The 22,813-nt window shown below is 32.5% G+C and overlaps 2 protein-coding genes across 3 annotated transcripts in view; one reads left to right on the forward strand and one right to left on the reverse strand.

The window, feature by feature from the left end:
- Positions 1–22,813, reverse strand: part of LOC132783606 (guanine nucleotide-binding protein subunit gamma-e) — a 78,013-nt gene that overhangs the window by 47,809 nt on the left and 7,391 nt on the right. The gene's annotated exons all lie outside the window — the stretch shown is intronic.
- Positions 20,457–22,102, forward strand: LOC132793986 (fibroleukin-like). The gene is made up of 3 exons (XM_060804189.1): positions 20,457–20,616; positions 20,685–21,824; positions 21,894–22,102. Exons 1-3 carry the CDS (start codon positions 20,612–20,614, stop codon positions 21,928–21,930), a joined length of 1,182 nt encoding a protein of 393 aa, XP_060660172.1. The 5' UTR covers positions 20,457–20,611; the 3' UTR covers positions 21,931–22,102.

Below are 22,813 nucleotides of genomic sequence, written 5' to 3' on the forward strand. Positions count from 1 at the left end.
TGCACCATAACATTAACCGCAAAGTAAAATGCTTATCAAATGAAAAAGTTGACTTCATTAAATTAATGTAGTTTCAATTTACAGTTTTCTAACTTGAAATCTTTAAAATTTGTTTGTTTCTCTGATCATTTTTGAAAAAATAATCAAAATATTTTTATAAAAAATTCTATTGCTTGACAATTATTATTTAGAATAATCGATAGAGAATTATTACAGTCAAGAGATAACGATATCAAATAACATTAACATTTATCAACTTTAAATAAGCTTAAAGAGTTGACATTTAAATTATGTATTTTTAATTTACGGTTTCCTTCTTTAACACTCTCTAGACTCTTAATAAAAACTAGCATTCAATTCTTTAAATAATGTTTGAAACCATTAGCCTGAGACTAAACGACTTGTATAAAATTGGGATATATTATATTGCAACAATGAAAAAATATCTTTATCAACTCTAAAGAAGTTTTTATTTTAAACGTTTCTATCTTTAAGGCACTTGAACTCAGATAAAAACATCTTTGTATGTCTGATTATTTTGTTTGCGTTTTTTTTTTTGAAGTAATCAAATTACATTGCTTGAAATTTGGCCACAAAATGAACGTCTTGTATATCTTTAAAACAAGGCTTTATTAAAGCCACAGAATAAACGTCTTGTTTAAGATGATATTACAACAAAGAGATGACGATATCACATAACATTAATCATCAAGTAAAATCTTTATCAACTGTAAATGTAGCTTAAAGAGTTGACTTCATTAAAATTTTGTAGTTTCAATTTACAGGTTTCAATCAGTAAGGAACTTTAGACGCAGATAAAAACAAGTTTGTATCTCTGATTCTTTGGTTTTTTAAAAGGTAAGTAGAACCTAGGAGGGGATTTAAAAAGTAATCATGCTATTCTTAAAACAATGCTTTAATATAAAATGAAGCTTGACATTAAAGCCACAGAGTAAATACGATGAGGAGTTACAAACAAACAAGAGATGACGATATCACATAACTTTTACCGTCAAGTAAAATCTTTATCAGCTGTTAATAAGTGTTGACTACAATAAATTTATATACTTATAATTGACAGTTTTTAAGACACTTAAAACCCAAAAGCTTTAAAATATGTTTTAATCTCTGATTATTTTGTTATTTTTAAAGTAATTATGATATCCTTGAAACAGAAAATGTTTTAGTATCAAATTAAATTGCTTGACATTTAGCCGCAAAATAAAATTCTTGTGTACGATAGGGAATTATTACAACAACGAGTTAACCATATCGCATAACATTAATAGCAAAGTAAAAAGTTTATCAGCTGTAAATAAACGAAGCAATTTTCCTGTTGAATTTGTCATTGCAGCCAAGCCACTTGAACTCGCTCGAGTATCCAACATTGTATGACAAATGTTTGTGCAGTCATCAACGGGATTTCATTGTGAATTGCGAATTGCGAATTGCCACCTTAAAAGCTGTCGACAGCCTTGGCAACTGGAAAATAATACAAGGGAAGCGACGACAACAACAACAACAACAACGATGACGACGATGATGACAAATTCAGGGCAAAGTTTCGAGTCCGCAACTTTTTGGGGAACCACAAAATGCAGCTGCAACTTGATGTGCAACTTGGTATCTTCAAGTGTCTGCCGACCACTTAGCGAGAGCGAAAAAGACAAACTGTGAGAGAGAGACGGAGTGAATGAAATAATTAAATCAAAAAATGCGTGTGGTTTCCAGGTTTGGCGATTTGCCAAACTGCGTGAGTGTGTGAAACAAATATTTCTATCCCTATATAATGTGAAGTACATACTCGAATAAATTCTGTGGCTGGTACTATGTGGCGTATGCGTGATTTATAACCTAACCAGGTGTTGCCTAATGATGAATTAATGCCAAGCATCGTGCACCCCCACAAAATGTGAATTTAATATGTCTTTGCACTGCATGAAAGAACTTATCTTAGGGCAAGTTACCATGGAGAACAAAAATATTAAAAACAACTTGATAAAAGCGTACAAAGTACAAAAGAATATTTGAACTGAAGGTTCTATTGTCAAAATCATTTTTGTTCTGCAAAAGTAAACTCATATTAACACAATACACATTTGTATTTGTTCTTTCCATGTATTAAATATGTCACAGTTTATTTCAAATATTTCATTTTTAGAACACCTTACATGAAAAATATAAATATTTTACACTTAATTGAAATCAACAAGCTAGAATGAACTTTGCTCAACAGATTTCTGGCTGAAAAATTGTATAATTTGTAGTTAAAATAGAGTCAGGAGCAGCTCAATATAATTATGTTGTAACATCTGTGTAATAATTATAAAGAAAACTATGCGTATGCTACTAATGGAATAATATATTATTAAGAACTATTGGCAAAAGTTTGAGGATTTTTATAACCGCTACTCATAGGGTAAAATAACTTTGTGCCTGCAGGAAATGTATGTAACAGGCATAAGGAGGCATCTCCGACCCCATAAAGTATATAAATTCTTGATCAGAATCAACGCCGAGACGATCTAGCCATGTCCGTCTGTCTGTCCGTCTGTCTGTCCGTATTAACACCTAGATCTCAGAGACTATAAGAGCTAGAACTATAATTTTTTTGACAGCATTTGTTGTTTGCCCGAAGATCAAGATTGTTTCAAATTTTGGCCACGCCCACTTCCGTCTACTTAAATAAAAAAAAATCGATATACAATAATAACTAAAGACGCAAAAACGCCTACTTACTAGGGGTCTTAGTTGCTTTGGCTGACAATCTGGTATATTGTGTCGTGTATGGTGTATTTTGAATGTGGTACTATCTTGATATACCAAAAATACCATTTGGTATATTATAAGTATTTTTGTAGTATGTTTGATATGTTTTGAGAATAATACCGTAATATTTAGCTTTTATTCAAAATGAGTCACGGGTATCTCACAGTCGAGCACACTCGATTGTAGCTTTCTTACTTGTATAGTTATAAATCCGGCACTGTTTTTCCATTTGTTGGTCGAATTTATCTGTCTAATAAGAAGAAAATAAATACACTTATAGCATCCCCTGTAATACACTGCTTTGTGTAATTATTATTACCTTTTCATCAACTGATGTTTCAAAAACAAAATTTTGTATATATTATTAGTAACAAAACTGCATCATTTATGTTTAGATAAGAAACGAATATGTGTAGATCATTTCTGAAATCACATTAATATTTAAAGTTCGACTGAAAGGATATATACAGGATAATCGAAAGTTCACTGATTTTTAAGTATTTGCACCTCTATTGAAAGTGTCTAGAGATTTTAAATTTGCTAAATCAAAAGATACAATAAATGCAATAAAAACTGAAATATTTCCATTCCAAAATTAAATCGCTGCATTAAATAGTCGATCGTTTTATTTTTCAATAAAATGCACCAATTTCTTAATGCACCAATTGTATATATGTAAATGATTACGTAATTGAGTCAAATATGGGAATTTCAGCATTTCAGTTTATCACTTCCTTATCGCATCTTTGGGGCGAATTAGCATCTTAACTTCATTAATTTCAGCGCTCCACCAACGTAAATCTAGCCCATATCGTGCATTTAAATCACTGCATAAGAAACAACAAAAATCTATAATTATGTGTATTCCTTCGTAAATAAAAATTTGCAATATTTACCAGTAAGAACAAGAATTGTACCACCAGCCACTTTCATACGAGACTGCGCAATTATATTCATCATATTTGTCGTTGTCGTGATCGAATGTTGAGAATTTCAAGTTTTCAGTTTCTCTCATCGCATCCTCAATAATAGTTCCATTGAATTTACCCAAACTCAGTGAATATCCATTATCTTCATCAGATATTTTGAAGTCGTCATAACGAGCATTGTAGGTACTTCCATCCTTATCAACAAAATGTATGTAAAGTTCGAAACGCTGCAAGCTCGTGATGTAATTTCTCTAATCCGAGAAAGAAATCACTTTCAAAAGAACCGAAACTCTCATTTCCCCTAACTCGTTGTTGTATTACAATCCATCCAGGTCCAGCTAACTGACTATCACACAAAACATTGAATAAACCTATGCCAGAGACATTGAGTTGATGAACTCCTGGGATTTCCTCCGAAAGGGAGACACGTTGTGGCATTTAATTTATCAAGTTCAGATTGACATAACTGATTTTCCTTTACTTTATCTATTAGCTTAGTTTCACTTTCCTTGAATTTCAATTGAATCTTTTTCTGTTCTTCTCTAATATTCTCTGATGTCCTATTTAAATCGTTGATTTCTGAACGACATAACTGAATCTCTTTTTCATGATTTATTAATGTAGATTTACTCTCTTCTAATTTCATATCAAGTGTTTTCTGATGTTCTGTGTTATTTTTTAAATTCTCACTCAATCTCTTTATATTTTCATCTTTTTCAATTAATCTAGAATTAACAGATTTTAATTGAACTTGGCAATTTTCTAAGTTGGTGGATTTATCTGTTAGTTGTTCTAATTAATTTAAGAATCATATTTTGTTTTGAATTAATTTCAGATTCAGATTTATCAACCTTATTTTGACACAATTGAAAATCGTTTTCCCCCTTTGATTACTTTGTTTTTATACTCATTTAATAGAGCTGCCTCCTTCATGAATGTTTCATGAATTCTTACAATTTCATAATATTTTTCCATAAGATCAGAATTTAATTCACTTATCTGCTTTTCCTTAGTTTCACTTTGTTCTAACTTATTTCTGAGCTGTCTAATAATATCGATCAACGGTTTCACAGTTTTTTGGTCTGATTCATGCGTCTGTTAGGAAGAAAAGGTATACACTTTAATCACTCTTTATTCTTCTCAGTATTATGTCTTTGATCTCACTTCATCTCCAGTTGTTGTAGCCACCAAGAATATTTGAAGAACCATCAGTAAGAAAACTCCGTTAAATTTTATTCTGCACATTTTAAATGTTTCGACTGCCCTCAAACAAAATGAATTTGGAACTGAATTTCGTTATTTCGTTAAAGTCATTGAAAATCTGAAGCGGATGTGGATTCCGCTCAATAGATCTGAACGAGAGAGGTCAAGTAATGATAATCTAGAGTCTCGGCCTAGATTCTCTTTCGGCAGAAGAAATTTCAATGTCGGATGAGAAGAGATTTCAATGTCGGATGATTGTCTGTATTTTTCTTAAATTCGAAAAAATAAACAAAATAAAAATATAAAAAATTTATAGCAATAGGTTCTGTTCTGTTTGCTCCAAGCAGCTTCTTCTTGAAGACCCATCGACAACAACATTGTTTTCAATTTCTTTCAGTCGCGTGTTGACGAAATTATGCTCGAATACTTTCAAAACGACAATGGGACTGAGTTTTTCTTAACAACTATTTGGTTAGCAAATTTTAAAACAACTTGATTAAATTAATAAGAGTTATAGGGTAGAAGGGTATTATAACTTTGTGCCGGCAGGAAATGTATGTAACAGGTATAATAATAATTTTTTTTCAACGGCATTTGTTATGTTTGCACGCAGATCAAGTTTGTTTCAAATTTTGGCCACGCTCACTTCCACCCGACAAATCATTAACAAGTAAGAAAGCTACAGTCGAGTGTGCTCGAGTGCAAGATATACCAGATTGTTACCCAAAGCAAATATGATCTCTAGTAAGTAGGCGTTTTTGCCCATACAAAAGTATTTATACCCGCTACCCATACGGTTGATTTTTGTTTATTTGTAGGGTTATTATAGCTCTATCTCTTATAGTCTCTGAGATCCAGTGTTTCATACGGACAGACGGACAGACACACAGACGGACATGGCTATATCGTCTCGGCTGTTGACGCTGATCAAGAATATATATACTTTATAGGGTCGGAGATGCCTCCTTCTACCTGTTACATACATTTCCTGCCGGCACAAATGGGTAGCGGGGTATCTCACAGTCGAGCAGTCGAGCAGTCGACTGTAGCTTTCTTTATTTTTTCTTTTTGTGGAGTAATAATTTGCTATATATTATTTATAACACCGCTCTGTTTTACCCTTATTCAAAATGGGCGCTTATTCAAAATTACATTCCTTCAAATAAATAATTGTGTGTGTTAAGAGTTGTTGGGAGAATCAGGAATATTAATGCTACCAAAGTTTCTTTTGACAGTTTTTTGTAACTAATAGTAAGTGTGTCTTTAAAAGAACATTTGGAGCCACTTTAAACGCTGTTTACTTGTTGGACACTTCCACACTTGTGCCTATAAAAGTCAGTAGAACTTTTTCTTATTTTGGTACTTCCAGCCAACTCATAATCGGGAGAGGGAATTCCCTTAAAGTTGGAGACAATATTTATGTGGATTCAAGTTTGCAGCCATAAAAAAATACGTGTATGTGTCTGCTCAGTGAACATAAAGGGAGAGGGAAAGGGAGAGGGAGAGTCATCTGTTACTATGAAGCACTGTGAAGCGAGGTGAGAGTGGCCTTATAAGTTATAGTGTGACAAGAAGTTTGGTAACTTTATCGGGGCACTCGCATAAATCACAGCAACTAAACGAAGCCGAATGGCAATTATATTTACGACCTGACCTGACTGCAATCGATGCGCTGCTGTCTGCAGATACAAAGCCCAGATGCAGATACTAGAGCTCTGTAAATGGCAACACTAAAGATGGACAATTGTTGTTATACGGAGTATACACAAGAGTGAAAAGGGTATTTTCATGCTCAATTGTTGCATTCTAAAAATAAATTATTATCTTCATTGAGGTAACACGAATTTTTGCTATGCTCATAGTCAACAGAAAATAACTAACTCTTAAAAACTATTGAGTCTTCATAATAATGCTGATAATAAGTTAATATGTCTAATTCGAAACTTAATTTTAAATTTATATCGTAATGAAACAATTATAATAAGACATAAGATTCATCTTTATTAAAAATGTTTGGTAAGCATAGAGATTCTTATTTATTCAAGTTAAAAAATTGTTTTGGTATATGTTTTTCACTTTTTCGCATATGGAGAATACTTCATTACATAGCAGATGGCTGAATTGTTAGCACTGGCAAACATTATAATCAATTCTTTGAAAGAATAATAAAATTTCATCTATTTACAAGTACTACACTGCTGTTTCTTGGTATTGTTTGTCCACCTCTTTCATTCTCAAAAGTAAAAGTAAATATTCAATTCATGTTCATCTTAGTTCTTAATTCTTAGTTCTTCTTAGTTCTTAATTCTTAGAAACAATTAAAGTGAAAGTCCTTATACTATGGTTGACAATAATTTTAAAAAGCACCAAAGTTAATTACAGAATTGAAGAACTTTCTGCTAACTTTCGTAATTATTCACATGAATAAATAACTTTAATTAATAAATTAAGAATATTCAGCCAAAACTCAAAAACTTGTTGAATGCATAGTTTCATTTATACTAAAAAGTTGGTTTTGGTATCTCAGAGTCTAACCTAATTTTCCGACTTTTTTTATCTGTTTCTTGGTGCTTGTTTACCGATGAGATGCAGTATATTTAATTAATATAGTTGCTACTAACTGTCATAATTTGTTAATAAATAATATTCGTCAAAAACTTCAATCCATGATTATTGCATGGTTTCATTTGAACAATATCCCTAAAAAAAGGTTCAGGTATCTCAGAGTCTAACCTAGTTTTCCCACTTTTTTTTATCTGTTTGTTGTGTGCTTGTTTACCGATGATGGCAAAGCGTACAAAGCAAGCGAAGGCAGAACAAAAAATGCAATTAAAAGCGTTTCATGTGACACTTCAGTTGCTCCACGTTCTATTGTAGTCTATTTCTCTCTTTTTTTTTTTTTTGTTATTCACCCGGATCGAGGGATCTATTTGTTTGCTTTGCCAGCGGGTTATTGCATAATAGTAGCAGCAGGTAGCTGGCAAAAGAACGATTGGATGGCAAAACGAAAGATAATAGTTATCCAGAGCTACGACAACACCCACTGTTTATTTATATCGATATGCAGAGAGGCGAGTGAAAAGTTTAGAGGTGCATTAAAGTTGCATGCTTATTGTGATAAGCAGCACAGAAAAACGGCAGCTGCTCATTTAACATTTACGTTGAGTGCAAGCAGCAAGCAGCAGCAAAAGGATCTGCCAACTGGGAGACATCATAAAGTTTTTTGTGCTGCATATGACACGATGCACTTAAATTGGAAATGAGCATCAGAGGACACACGGAGGACGGACACAGGACACACTTTGAAGATGGCAAAACTTGAAGACGAAAATTAAATGTAAGCATGGAACCCAAACCATTAAATTTGCATTAAAATATTCAATTAAGAGCAGAGCAGACAGGACATGAGAGAGCAACCAGAGCACACAGAGCACTAAGCAGCTGCTGAAATAGAGACAATGTACTCTTGCTACATGTGGCAGCTGCTGTTGCTGCTGCTGCTTCTTCTGCTGTGGCGGTCGCTCCGCCTCGTGGAGTGCATCAAAGGCATTTGGGTGTCTTTTATGATACGATGACGATGACAATTTCTGGCCCCTCTCTATGTCTCTCTGCCTGCGCACTGTCTCTGGCACCTTATTTTATGCTTTAATTATTTGTAGCATGCAAAGTTAAGCTCTTACACACACACACACATACATAGACAGACACTGGGCAGGGCATTAAGTTGTAAATATGTAAAAAGGCGACGTAGCTCAGCTAGCTGCATGTAAAATTGCATCTCCCTCACACTCATCTGCTATCTCCTACTCTCACTTCCACTCCCACTCCTCCACTTTGTGTGTTTGTGTTAAACTGAATTACATTGCAGCCAGCAGCTGACTGTGTGCATGCATGTGTGTTAAAAGCTGTCTGCTGTGCACTGTGTGCGTGTCTACATATTTAACAACGCCGCAAAGTATGCAGCAAAGTTTATCAGCTGCGTGGTCGTGGCTGCTGCTAAAGCTTCCACAACGGATTTACTTCTGTGTTTCCTTTCCGTTTCTGTTGCTCTTGTTGTTACCAAAAAATACCCTGTAGTAGTGCTGAAGAGAAGTGTTGTATGTAAGAAATAGTAGTGCAGTAAATGGTATAGAAAAATCGAATTAATATTGAAAAAAGACTCAATTTAATGCCATCAAACTTTCCGGCTGTCTGTCCGTCCGTGCCTAAAAACACCAATATTTGATTGACATTCAAAGCTAGTGCTATAAAATTCTATATACACACTCAAATTTAACGTAAGTTTAAATATTCTCACGTTTTGCTGGTTTATATATATTTTTAATCCGTTTATTTAATAGTATTTGCCACGCCATTTTGCCATGTAACTGACAGTTGAGCAAACTCGACAGCAGCTTTCTAACTTGTTTTGCTTCTGTTTTTGTTTTGCTAACACACACGTCGCCAGACAGCTATTTTAGTTAGTGGCTGCTGCGGGTGAGTGCTTCGTTTTAAATCCGTTACAATTTACTTTAAGCAAATCCCATAAATTCCCCATATCACAACACACACTCCCACAACCAGATAACAACACTTACACACACTCTTGTGCTGTGCAGTTTTCGGTACATTTTTTTAATGGAGTTCCTATGTGGGCATAACTAAAGCAGCTTACGAGCTACTTTATGAGCTTCCTCCTGCCTCCTCCCACACTTTTGTACTTTATTAAAAGGCATTTAATTTAAACGTGCATATAACACACAGTATATTTATCCAGTTTAAGCTCATCTGCCTACAGCTGAGTCCACAAGCTGCCAACAAATTGCAATTTGCTATTATCTGAGAATATCCTATTATTGTAGTACATATTGCAAACTCTGTTTATTCTGCACCTTTTTTACTAACGAATTTCATTTTATCAATTGAAAATGAAATGAAAATATATATTCGCATAGAAATAAATATTGTTAGATTTTCAATTTACCACACAAATACGAGTATTATTTTAAATTTTCAAGTTTTTTTTTGCAGTTTATACAAATTGATTAGATTATTGCTGCACATTGACAAGATGACAACTTTATCTGATTCCCGCTTTGTATTTCCGTTTGCAACTGATTTGTGTTTGAGTCTGATAAAATGTTAAGCTCCAGGAAGTAAGTGCTTGAAGTTGATATTTATTGAGATTGCTTTTCAGAAGACTTATTGCCGATTGAACTTACTTATGGTAAATTAAATTGTGACTTTCGTGCGTTCTTGAATTATGGATATTTTATGTCGTTAAAACAATCTTATTGCCGGAATATTTAATTCAAAATTATGATTAAATTGTCTCTCTATCTCTTTTATTTAATTTAAATATGATTTCATCTTGACTAAAGCAATTTCTCTTGATTTTATAGCATTATTTATCTATGCTATATTTGCAGATAATATTAATATTATGATCGGCTTTATTACAATATAAATAAATGGCTTTACAACAACTTTATTTTTGTACTAAACAAAAAATATGTACACACTGTTAAAAAAGTTTTAAAAAGTTCTTAGTACTAAGAATTTTGGTCTAAAAAGTGCGTCAAGATTGTAAAAATCTTAAAATTAAAAGGCACATTTTGATTTCAAGAACATTTGATATTAGATAAAAGTACTTATTAATAAGAGGAAAAAATCATTTAGTTGTAAGACCAAAAATCTTCTTTTAAGATAAACAAAATACTACATTATATTATATTTAATGACTAATGTTCTTAATTTTAAAAATGTGTTCTTAATGTGGTCTTACTTTAAGAACAAAACTGAGTTTAGAAACTGGTCATTTTTTTAGGGTACTGCATTATATTTTGCAACACATTTGTAATCACAATATTTGAATACTTTCAACAATGATTTATGTTTGAAATCCAACTTTAAAAGGACAAAGTCTCTCACAGTTTATACTATAAAGGCAACGCTTTGGTCTGCTTTCATCTCTAAACTTAAAGCTTAATTTAATATATCACACCTTAGTGCACTTGCAAATTCATCCAGGAGTCATGCCCTTTAGATAAATTCGAAACTGTCCGTGATTCGCAATCAATCCGACGAACTAACTGAATTGGGAGTGCTGCAAGAGCCAGACAAACTGTCTAACTGTCTGAATGAGTGACAGACTGACTAACTGACTGACTGACTAACTGAATGGTTGACTGACTGACTGACTGACTGACTAGTTGACCAACTGACGTGCCACACCCAATCACTTAACGGGCTCATTTGGATGCACACTTGTTGCCGAATGCAGCGAGCAACGTTTAATCAAATCAATTTTCCATTCTCCCATTCTTTTTTCGGGTTGCTTCTTACACATGTTGCAAAATGCTGAAATCATTTACGAGCTCGTCGTCAATTCTTTGCTTCGTCCAGCACTATGTAAATGTAATTCATTGTGACAGCCACGAAGAGAGAGAGAGAGAGAGAGAGGAAGATAGGAGAGAGTGAGACGGCATGAATGAAAGAAATGGGCAACTCTAATTGAATTTAGTTTACGGCATTTTTGTCGGTCCTTGACCAGGCTTGGCTGGCAAAAATGCTACGCTCAAGCTCAAAATTGATGCATGAAAAGTGCAACGCACCAAAAGGAGGGAGAGGAGAGGTGAAGGCGGCGAAGCGAGGTGGGCGCATTGTGCAAAGCAATGCCATGCCACGGATTTCGTAGCCGTTTTCCAAAAGCATCCATAGAAATGCCGAGTTGCATCATTCTGCTTGTGGGGAGGGGATGGGGAGGGGGGCAGCTGGCAACTGTCGCCTTTGTCTGCCCGCTTTTTGTTAGCCAGCGAGGCCAGCGCCAAATTGGTGTCGGATTCGCGATGCGGGGGAGGCGAGGGGGACTGAGGGGACTGAGGGCTGCGGGTTTAGTCGGCCATGAATGGCGGCGCAAATAATTGAATAAGGCGATCAATAGGTGAACAAGTTGCAAAAAGCCAGCCCCCAATTCATCTATGCCCCATTCACAAGTCTCCTTCCCCTCTCTCTGTCCCTCTCTCCCTCTTGAAACTCGAATTCATTTCGGAATTGCGCTGCGGCAGATGAAGCTAGACTCTGGGCAAAAGTGAGCAAAAGTGTTTAATTGAATTAGCCAAGCACAAGTGCGGGTCAAAAAAGCTGACAAAACAACAAAATCAAAATCAAAATATAAAACTAAAGCCGTTCAGCTCAACGAACTTTCATTTCTCTACCGGATTTTCACGCATTTTCAACATTCTTTGATCCATCTCTCTTACTCCTACTTCATCCATCTCTTTCGCTCAGTTTCCTCGTCACAGCTAACGGGACTTGCGTCATCTCCTATTAACAAATTTACCAACTCCAAATTGTTTCAACCAAGTTATTTCTACAAAGTTTTCTAACTAAGTTTTCCTAAATATTTTCTCTAAAGATTTTAGCCCCCCCTTCAGGGGTATTCAAAATTTAAACTTAATAGTTCTATATGCATTTCTAACAAAACTATTCACTTGCATCATACGCAACAGCTTAGCAAATTATAATGATTGTAAATTACTTTAGTTTATTAATAAACTAAATTTTACCATTCCCAAAGTTCCTCTTGCGAAATACATTTTTACAAAATTTACACTTTTTTCTACAGGAAAGAAAATAAACTTTAAAGAAATTTTGATTTGCATACTTATAAGATCGTTTACAAAAAATTAAATTTTAAATAGCATTTCAAGAAAATGAAATATTTTAAGCCTACACATTTTTCCCTGCTGAAAGAAAGAAAAAACAATCAAGTAAGAAAGCTACAGTCGAGTGTGCTCGACTGTGAGATACCCGCTACTCATTTTGAATAAAATCAAAATATTCCAAAATAATATACCACAAAAACACTAAGAATACAACAAATGGTATATTTGGTATATTTATATGATGCTACATTCAAGATATACTACAGAGTGTCAGCCAAAAGCACCTAAGAGCCCATACAAAAATATTTCTTTCATAACTTCAACTTTAATAACTTCTATATAGTCATGATATTTATATACCCGCTGCCCATAAGGCAAAAGAGTATTTTAATATTGTGCCTACAACAAATGTATGTATTCTTGCCGTTTGTCCGTCTGTCTGTCTTTGTCTTTCCGAATGAGAGCCTATGGTAGATCTTAGCGACTATAAGTGCTACCTTAATCTTTATAGTCATTTTGATTCCTCAACAATATGATTGCCATTATATAATAATTGTAAAAGTTATTTAAGAAATAACTTTCATATTTTATAATTGTATATGGTTGCTGCAGGCATATTTTGTACTTTATGATATATATTGATTTTAGTACTATATTCATATACCAAATAAAGCCTTCGGAGCATTAATTGTATTTATTTGTACCATATGGTTTTATTAAAAATGATTAGAGAGTATATCTCACAGTCGAACACACTAAACTGTAGTTTTCTTAAATATTTTGTATAACCATAACGTAAAGCACAAAAAACAAGCATGAAAATTGAGAACTGAACGAAAACTAAATATTAGGTAAACGTATTTTACTACATAACTGAAAACTAAATGAAAACTAAATATTAAGCAACGTATTTTATTACAATAACTGCTTTAGATATTCCACAACCCATGTAATAAATAAGGAAACCATAAATTCATTTTTGGAATGCGCTTAGAAATTCAATATGCATACACAATTTAGATTTGTATACAGATTAAATGAAATGAATGCGTTGAAATCGGAGTTGTAAATCTGTAAAACTTTTAACAGATTTAACTTGAAGTTTCATAAAGCTCTTGAAAAAGATTATTAAACTTTTTTCAATTTATCTGAAGCAATCTTACAACAATATAAATTGCTGAGCTCATATTGAATCCAAATATCAATTTGGCAATGAAAAATTAATAGTATCCAATTAATTTCAAAAGCATACACTTTAGTCACAGGTAAATTTAAAGGCAAAAGAGTTTCCATGCTTCGCCCCCCCCTTTGCTTTATCTAAGGCAATGCAATTCAATACACATCGATAGGATATCAAAATCCAATCAAATCGAAGCCTGCATCAATTTTTTATGTCTCAAAACGAAGGAGGAAGAAAAAGCAAACTGAAATCGCAATGAAAAATTATGAGCCATGTGGCAGTTATACACTCACAAAAGCAACAATAAAACGACTAGCTGCAACAACAACAACAACTAGAATCAGAATCAGAAACAGTTGCAGCAGCGGGAGCTTTGGCAATAACAATAACAATAACAAACACAACCCTTTTGGCTCTGCAATTGACCACGACGAGATCCCAGGGCCAAAATAGCATATAGCCAATAGCCAAGTGGCCATTGATGCGTTAAATAAAAAGCTCAACCAAACAATTTCCAAAGCAAAAACAAGTGCAAATTTGAAGAAGGAGACGATGCTTTGCTTCATCGTTTCCACATGGAAGAGAAATGAAAGCAAGAAATTCAGTAGCTGCTATTTTTGTGTTATGAAGACATTGAAATACCCTTTTTTTGATGAATAATGAAAATAATTTATGTATACATAAGTATTATAAAACTTACGGAAATATATGTAACAAGCAGAAGGAGTCATCACCAACCGCAGAAACTGCAGCTTTCGGTATATTTTAATATTATTAAGATAAAATTATCTATAATTTTGGTATATTCTTAGAAGATGGCTTTATTGAATATGAGTAGCGGCTAGCTTTCCTACTTATTCTTATTATTTTAGTATTTTGTATGTATCTTTGGTATATTTTTGATACATTTAAGTAATTAGTAGTATATTTTGGATATAATTTTTAAATATTGTTTTTATTGAATTTGGACAGTGGTAGCTTTCTTTCTTAATTCTTTTATTGAAATATTTTTATGGTATATTTTCTAAAGGATGGTTTTAATTAAAATGGGTAGCGGGTAACTTTCTCGCTTAATTATTTGATTTTTAGTATATTTGTAGTATATTTTTGGTATATTTTTAGAATATGGTTGTATTGAAAATGTGTAGCGGGTAGGTTTCTTACTTATTCTTATTATTTTAGTATTTTGTATGTTTTTTTGGTATAATTTTGATATATTTGAGTAAGTTGTAGTATATTTTGGGTATATTTTTTAATATTTTTTATTGAATTTGGGTAGTGGGTAGCTTTCTTTCTTAATTTTTTATTTAAGTGTTTCTACAGTATATTTTTGGTATATTTTCTAAAGGATGGTTTTAATTAAAATGGATAGCGGGTAATTTTCTTACTTAATTCCTTGATTTTTAGTATTTTAGTATTATATTTTTGGTATATTTTTAAAATATGGTTTTATTGAAAATGAATATTAGTTAGGTTCCTTACTTATTGTTTTCTATTTTATTTTGTTTGTTTATACCGTATTTCAATTTAATTTATTTTCGTTTATTTATTTTTTTCTTATTTCTCATATCATAAAATAATAATACGGAAATTGTAAGTTAAGAAAATTAAATTTTCATTTCACTAAATTTGTTATTTTGATGTTCTATTTTGATATTTTCTTGTTTGTCATGCAGTTAAACTAAGTTTGTTAACTCTAAATATTTACTTTCTGTATCATGACAAAGCTAAAATAACTGCTGCAAGTGGGAAACAGAATGACTGGCAAAAAAAGTGCAGTCATAAAGTTTGAAGCAACAGTCAATAAAAAGCTATAAACTTGACAGTAAACGACTTAATAATGACCCGGTTGAAGTTTGTGCATTAGCAGCGATTACGTTTGCTTAATTTATATATTTACAGGGTATCAAATTGATGCAACAACTAACAAGCATTATTAGGGCAGCTTTCTTGTTTTGCTCCTTTCTACTTCTCGTTTCCCCTCTTCTCTTCTCTGCTCTGCTCTCCTCCTCTATCAAGATTCTCTGTGTGCCGCATCTCTTTTAGTATACTGACTCTGCCCAGACACGTTCACAAACATTTCATGGTTCAATAAATTTGCTGCCGAGCGTACCGGAAACTTTGCGAAAAATCCATTGGAAAATGCTCCTCTCTCTCTCTCTCTCTCTGTCTCTGTCTCTGTCTCTGTGTGTTGCCATGTAAAAAGCAAAGAAATTATCTGTTGCCACTGGCTGTTTGCCACGCCCCCAACCTACACGCTTCGCCCACCTGCTACGAAGGAGCCCACATTCTACACAGAGAAAAAAATTGATAGGTGTCGGAATTGTCTATAGCTTTAGTTGAGTTTAAATAAAAGATTAATACATCTTGATATTTAACTCGAATAATTTCTATTAAATTCTTATTATTTATTTATTTTTCCTTTTTACTTTAAAATTTGGTCAAATAAAATATCAAAATATCAAATTTTGTACTAAAATAGGAAAATTCAATTTATTTTATTCTTGATCTATAATTTTATTATTATTATTTTCAGACATTTGAAATTACAGAAGTGAATTCCTTAACTTAAAGTTAGATTTCTATCTTTCTTAAAAAAAATTTAATTGGAAATGCATTACAATAGAATATTTATTTAGTTAGGGAACCAAAGTATTACATTTGAATTTCAGAATTAAACTTAATACACCAAAAATTTATGAATAAATTTCTAGGTTTCTATTTAAATTGTTCTCTTTTTGTCTTTCGTTCTAGTCTTTTAATTAAATTGTTGTTTTTGTCTTTCTTAGTAGGCTTCGAACTATTCTTTTTATCTTTCTTGATAGATATCAGTTATTAAATAAAATATAGATTTTGTAATGCAATAAAATATGAAAAGAAAATATATTTTTGGCTGTTTGATGTTAAAAATTTAATCTAAAACAGACGACATTTTAAAGTAAAGTTCATTGCTTGAATTTAGTTGAGTTTAGTTTAAACTTTTTCTCTTTGTGCATGCTGCTGCTGTCCTTATGCCACATACGAGTTGCTTGCTCACTTTTTTCTTTTATTATTATTTTTATTTCCCGTTTTACATTTTACATTTTACAATTTTTTCGTATTTTTTTTCTGTTTTTGCATTTTGCACATTTTACAAGTCTCTGACGCGCGCTCTTTCCGCTTGCCTTGCCTTGTTTGCCACGTCCACACATTATATATTTGGATCCCATTCAGCGGGTGTGAGCATGAGGTAAATTATGCATTGCCCTTCCCCCCACCCACTTTTCACACCTTTTGCGATAGCAAGAAAGACAGAGAGAGAGAGAGAGACAAGATCAGAGGCTGAGGCTGACTGCGTCTGGCACAATTATTGTTGTTGTTGTTGTTGTTATTGTTGCAAGTGTTTGGCTGCCTTTTAATATGTTGCACAAATAGCAATTAAAAATGCTACTGCAAAAAAGAACACCAACCAAATGAATTTTAACGAGCATTCCATAATTTATAGTTTTAATTAGACGAAGCTCACCTAAGCTGTGTATTTTTTTTTGTATTTCGATTCAATGTGCATTATCTCTTGATTAAAATTGCTATTTGAAAAGGTTGTAGCAAATTGAAAAACTGCGTATCGATGACCAAGCTTGCAGAAAATAAAGCAATAATTTATACTGATAGCATTTAGCTAAGCTTTATTTTCAATTAAAATGGGAAGCAGCAGAAATAAGCAAAGAGTGAATCAAATAATTGATATTGATCCGTTTGAAATTAATTTCTTATTATTTTAATTAGTTTTATACAATTTAATAATAATAAGTTAACAAGAGCTTTTATCTATCAGTAATAATTAGTTTTAATTCATTTGAATTCATCAAATATACAATCTATTAAATATATAGTCATATAGTCAAAAACACAATGAAGTATCATCATTAGTTTTAATTACTTTAGTCTCTTATTAATTTAGTTCAGTTGAAACTCATTCTAAAAGCTAAATGGTTGTATTAAATTTATCTAACAATATTTGTCTAACTTTCTCTAACTCTAGTTAACACTTCGCATTATGTAGCTTAGTTTTCAGAGCCCTTCTGAATTATTTATAGAGCAGAATTAAAGTTAAACTTTTGGCTTGTCTATACATTAAATCCGGTAAATAATCCAATAAAAAAGAATTTTGCATTTTACAGAGAATGGGAAATTAAAATTTATGAAATTTCTGTTTGAGATAGAGTTTTGTGTTGATGTGATGTATTCAGAAACAAGAGATGTACTGTCGAGTGTGCTCGACTATGAGATACCCGCTACCTATTTTCAATAAATGCAAACCAATGTGGTATTTCTATTATAATATACCAATTTAATATACTGAAGCAAAACAGTGCGGTATTATTTATAAAATATACTAAAATATGCGAATTTGGTCTACCGATATTGAAAATATACCATACAGTACAAAGTACATATGTCAGATTGTCAAGCTAATCAAGTCTTTAGCCATATAAATTTTGTTCTTAAATAAGTTCTACAATTTTATCTAATCGCAATCGAAAATCGTGAACCTTCGACTCTGTGGATGAATAATTTAAAAGAAAAATCAATGATTTATCATAATTAGATAATTCGTTAACACTTTACTAGCACATAAAGTGAGTTTAATTTAGCATATAACCCAGAGGTCTTTTATTCATAGAGCAGCATTACTTTATTGGATTCATTAAATTTTGGCTTATTGGATTCAGTAAATATGCAAAATATTCTAACGAAAATAAGTTTTGCATTTTGCTAAGGAGTGAAATGAAATATTCGCTATAACTGAACTCTAAAATGGAATTTAAAAAACTTCTGTTTGAAATAGAGACTCGTGTTTAACTCATGTTGTTTAATACAATCTTATACTTAATACAATACAAACTCATCATTAGATCATTCGTCATATAAATTGACTTTTACTAATAAATTATTTAGAGAGTTAAACTTCTGCTTATAAGTAATTCCTTCAAAATAATCTAACTAAAATGAATGCTACATTTTCATTGAAAATGAAATTTGCAATTTGCTACTACTGAAATGACTCTAAAATTAAATTTATTCAACTTCTGTTTGGAATAGAGACTGGTGTTAAACTCATATTGCTTAATAGAATGATTAACTTTGTGTTGTTTAATAATAAGCTCAGTGAAATATCATCATTAGATCATTCGTTGAAGACTTTACTCAACAGAAAAAGTGACTTTTATTTAATTAACTATTTAGAGAGCATCACTGCAGTTCAACTTCTGCTTATGCTATTAAGTAATTCCGTCAAAATAATCTAACTAAAATGAATTTTTCATAGAATAGTATGAAATTTGAAATTTGAAATTCGCCATGACTGGACTCAAAAATGAAATTTATCAAACTTCTGCTACGTTGCACACGAAGAATGCAAACACAAATGCCACACACACACACACACATACACAGAAAGAGAGAGAGAGAGAGAGAGAAAGAGAAGCAGTGACACAGAAGCAGACACTATACGGAAACCGGAAGTACTGCGCAAATTTTGTGAATGCACTTCCGTTTAGTGGGCTGCGGATTCTCATCGTGCACGGAATTTCAGTTGGCCGCAAATCGCATAGACTACAGCAAAGTGTGTGTTTTGTTATTTATGCTTTGTATGTTAGTTGACTACATTTAAATTTATTAAACGTCGATATTACAATTACAGACACGCAAAATACACAACAAATTGAAGTTAAACACGTTTAACATTTAGTTTCCTAATAAACTAAATTGCAGTTTATTCAATTGTCCTTTCTGACATTTTGCCAAATATTTACAGCAAATAAACATTCAATATTTTTGTCTGCTTAAATTTGCGGTTTCCTACTTTATTTTATTATAAATTGCAAATCGATAAGCTAATTTGCAGACAGTTTATTAGTTCAATTTTTGAATTGCCGCTAAAAACTAATTGGCGACTCATTAAACTTGTCATTCAAAACAGCCTTGCACTGATCTCATTAACAGTGTGCAATCTGAAGAAGGTCAAGCCTGCAATTAATATCAACACCAAATTGCAGTCTTTTAATTAAGTCACTCATTAGAAAGTTTAACAGCGTAGATGTCTTTAATTAACAGCATATTTATCTGTAAGTTAATCTAACTGCCACATAAATATATTTTATTTTTAATTGAAATTTCTATATAAAATTACATATAAGAAAATTTATATATCAAAATTCACGTCTCTAGCTTTTACGCTTGTTATTCGATTTTTGTTGATTTGCGGGAGCGGAAGGGGGCGTGGCAAAAGTTTGACACAAACTTCATCTGCGAGCAAACATATCAAATACTGTTGTTTTTAAATTTGCTAACCAAATAGTTGCCAGCATATATATTAATTAATTAATCTCAGTCCCATTGTCGTTTTGAAAATATTCGAACATAATTTCGAGTACTTCGAAGATTGACCCCACTGTCAACACGCGACTGAAAGAAATTGAAAACAATGTTGTTGTCGATGGGTCTCTAAGAAGAAGCTGCTTGGAGCAAACAGAACAGAACCTATAGAACAGAAAAAATTACAGATGATCATTCGCCATTGAAATCTCTCCTCATCCGACATTGAAATCTCTTCTCATCCGACATTGAAATCTCTTCTCATCCGACATTAAAATCTCTTCTGCCGACAGAGAATCTAGGCCGAGACTCTAGGTTATCATTACTTGACCCCTCTCGTTCAGATCTATTGAGCGGAATCCACATCCGCTTCAGACAATCAATGACTTTAACGAAATAACGAAATTCAGTTCCAAATTCATTTTGTTTGCGGGCAGTCGAAACATTTAAAATGGCCGGAATAAAATTTAACGGAGTTTTCTTACTGATTGTCCTTCAAATATTCTTGGTGGCTACAACAACTGGAGATGAAGTGAGAACAAAGACATAATAAGACATAAGAAGAATAAAAAGTGATTAAAGTGTATTTCGTCCTATTAGACGTGTGAATCAGACCGAAAAATCGAAGAACAGTGCCGACTTCATAACTACAAGACCTTTACTCGATTACTTCAGGCAGGTTAGAAATGAGTTAGAACAAAGTGAAACTAAGGAAAAGCAGATAAGTGAATTAAATTCTGATCTTATGGAAAAATATCATGAAATTGTAAGAATTCATGAAACATTCATGAAGGAGGCAGATCTATTAAATGAGTATAAAAACAAAGTAATCAAAGGGGAAAACGATTTGCAATTGTGTCAAAATAAAGTTGATAAATCTGAATCTGAAATTAATTCTTTAAAAGAACAACTAACAGATAAATCCACCAACTTAGAAAATTGTCAAGTTCAATTAAAATATCTTAATTCTAGATTAATTGAAAAAGATGAAAAGATAAAGAGATTTAGTGAGAATATTAAGAATAACACAGAGCATCAGAAAACACTTGAGTCGCAATTAGAGAAGAGTCAATCTATATTAATAAAGCATGAACATGTTATTCAGTTATATCGTTCAGAAATCAACGAATTAAAAGGGACATCAGAGAACTTTAGAGAAGGACAGAAAAATATTCAATTGAAATTAACAGAAAGTGAAACTAAGCTAAGTCAATCTGAACTTGATAAATTAAGTGCCACAACATGCATCCCTTTCGGAGGAAATCCAGGAGTTAATCAACTCAAGATCTCTGGCATAGGTTTATTCAATGTTTTGTGCGATAGTCAGTTAGCTGGACCTGGATGGATTGTAATACAACAACGAGTTGGAGGAAATGAGAATTTCACTAGGGATTGGGCAACGTATCGCAAAGGTTTCGGTTCTTTTGAAAGTGATTTCTTTCTTGGATTAGAGAAATTACATCGTATCACGAGCTTGCAGCGTTTCGAACTTTACATACATATGGTTGATGAGGATGGAAGTACCTACAACGCTCGTTATGACGACTTCAAAATATCTGATGAAGATAATGGATATGCACTGAGTTTGGGTAAATTCAATGGAACCATTATTGGGGATGCCATGAGATACAATGAGAACATGAAATTCACAACATTCGATCACGACAACGACAAACGTGATGATGGTAATTGCGCAGTCTGGACTGAAAGTGGCTGGTGGTACGATGCTTGTTCTTATTGGTAAATATTACAAATTTTTATTTACGAAGGAATACACATAATTATAGATTTTTGTTTTTTCTTATGCAGTAATTTAAATGCACCATATGGGTCACGTCTACATTGAGGGACAGTTTGGTACAATTATATTTTACTTAATGAAGTTAAGATGCTAATTCGCCCCAAAGATGCGATGAAGAAGTGATAAATTGAAACGCTGAAATTCCCATATTTGACTCAATTATGTAATTATTTATATATTATTGAGTTCTGGAAAATAAAACGATCGACAATTTAATGCAGCGATTTATTTTTTGAATGGAAATATTTCTGTTTTTATTGCATTTAATTTTTGTTTCGATGTAGTACATTTTAAGTCTCTAGATGCTTTCAATAGAGGTGCAAATACTTAAAAGTCAGTAAACTTATGATTATCCTGTAAATATCCTTTCAGTCGAACCTTGAATATTAATGTAATTTAAGAAATGATCTTCATATATTCGTTTCTTATCTTAACATAAATGATGCAGTTTTGTTACTAATAATTACACAAAGCAGTGTATTATAGTGGGTGCTAAAGGTGTATTTATCTTCTTCTTATTAGACAGATGAATTCGACCAAAAAATTATAGAATAGTTCCGGATTTATAACTACACAAGTAAGAAAGCTACAGCCGAGTGAGCTTGACTGTGAGATACCCGCTACCCATTTTGAATAAAAGCTAAATATTGCGGTATTATTCTCAAAATATACCAAACATACTACAAAAATACTAAAAATATAGGGAATTGTATTTTGGTATATCAAATATACCATTGAAAATATACCATAGACAGCACGATATACCAGATTGTCAGCAATCAGATTGCCAAAGCAACTAAGACCTCTCTAAAGTAGGCGTTTTTGCCCATACAAAAGTATTTCTTTAATAACTTCGACAATTTTTATCTGATCGCAACCAAATTTTCAGGAATCACAATTACTATAGTTGTTATTGTAAATACCAAAA

Source organism: Drosophila nasuta, chromosome 2L, assembly GCF_023558535.2.
Source record: "Drosophila nasuta strain 15112-1781.00 chromosome 2L, ASM2355853v1, whole genome shotgun sequence".
NCBI classification, from domain to species: Eukaryota; Metazoa; Arthropoda; class Insecta; order Diptera; family Drosophilidae; genus Drosophila; species Drosophila nasuta.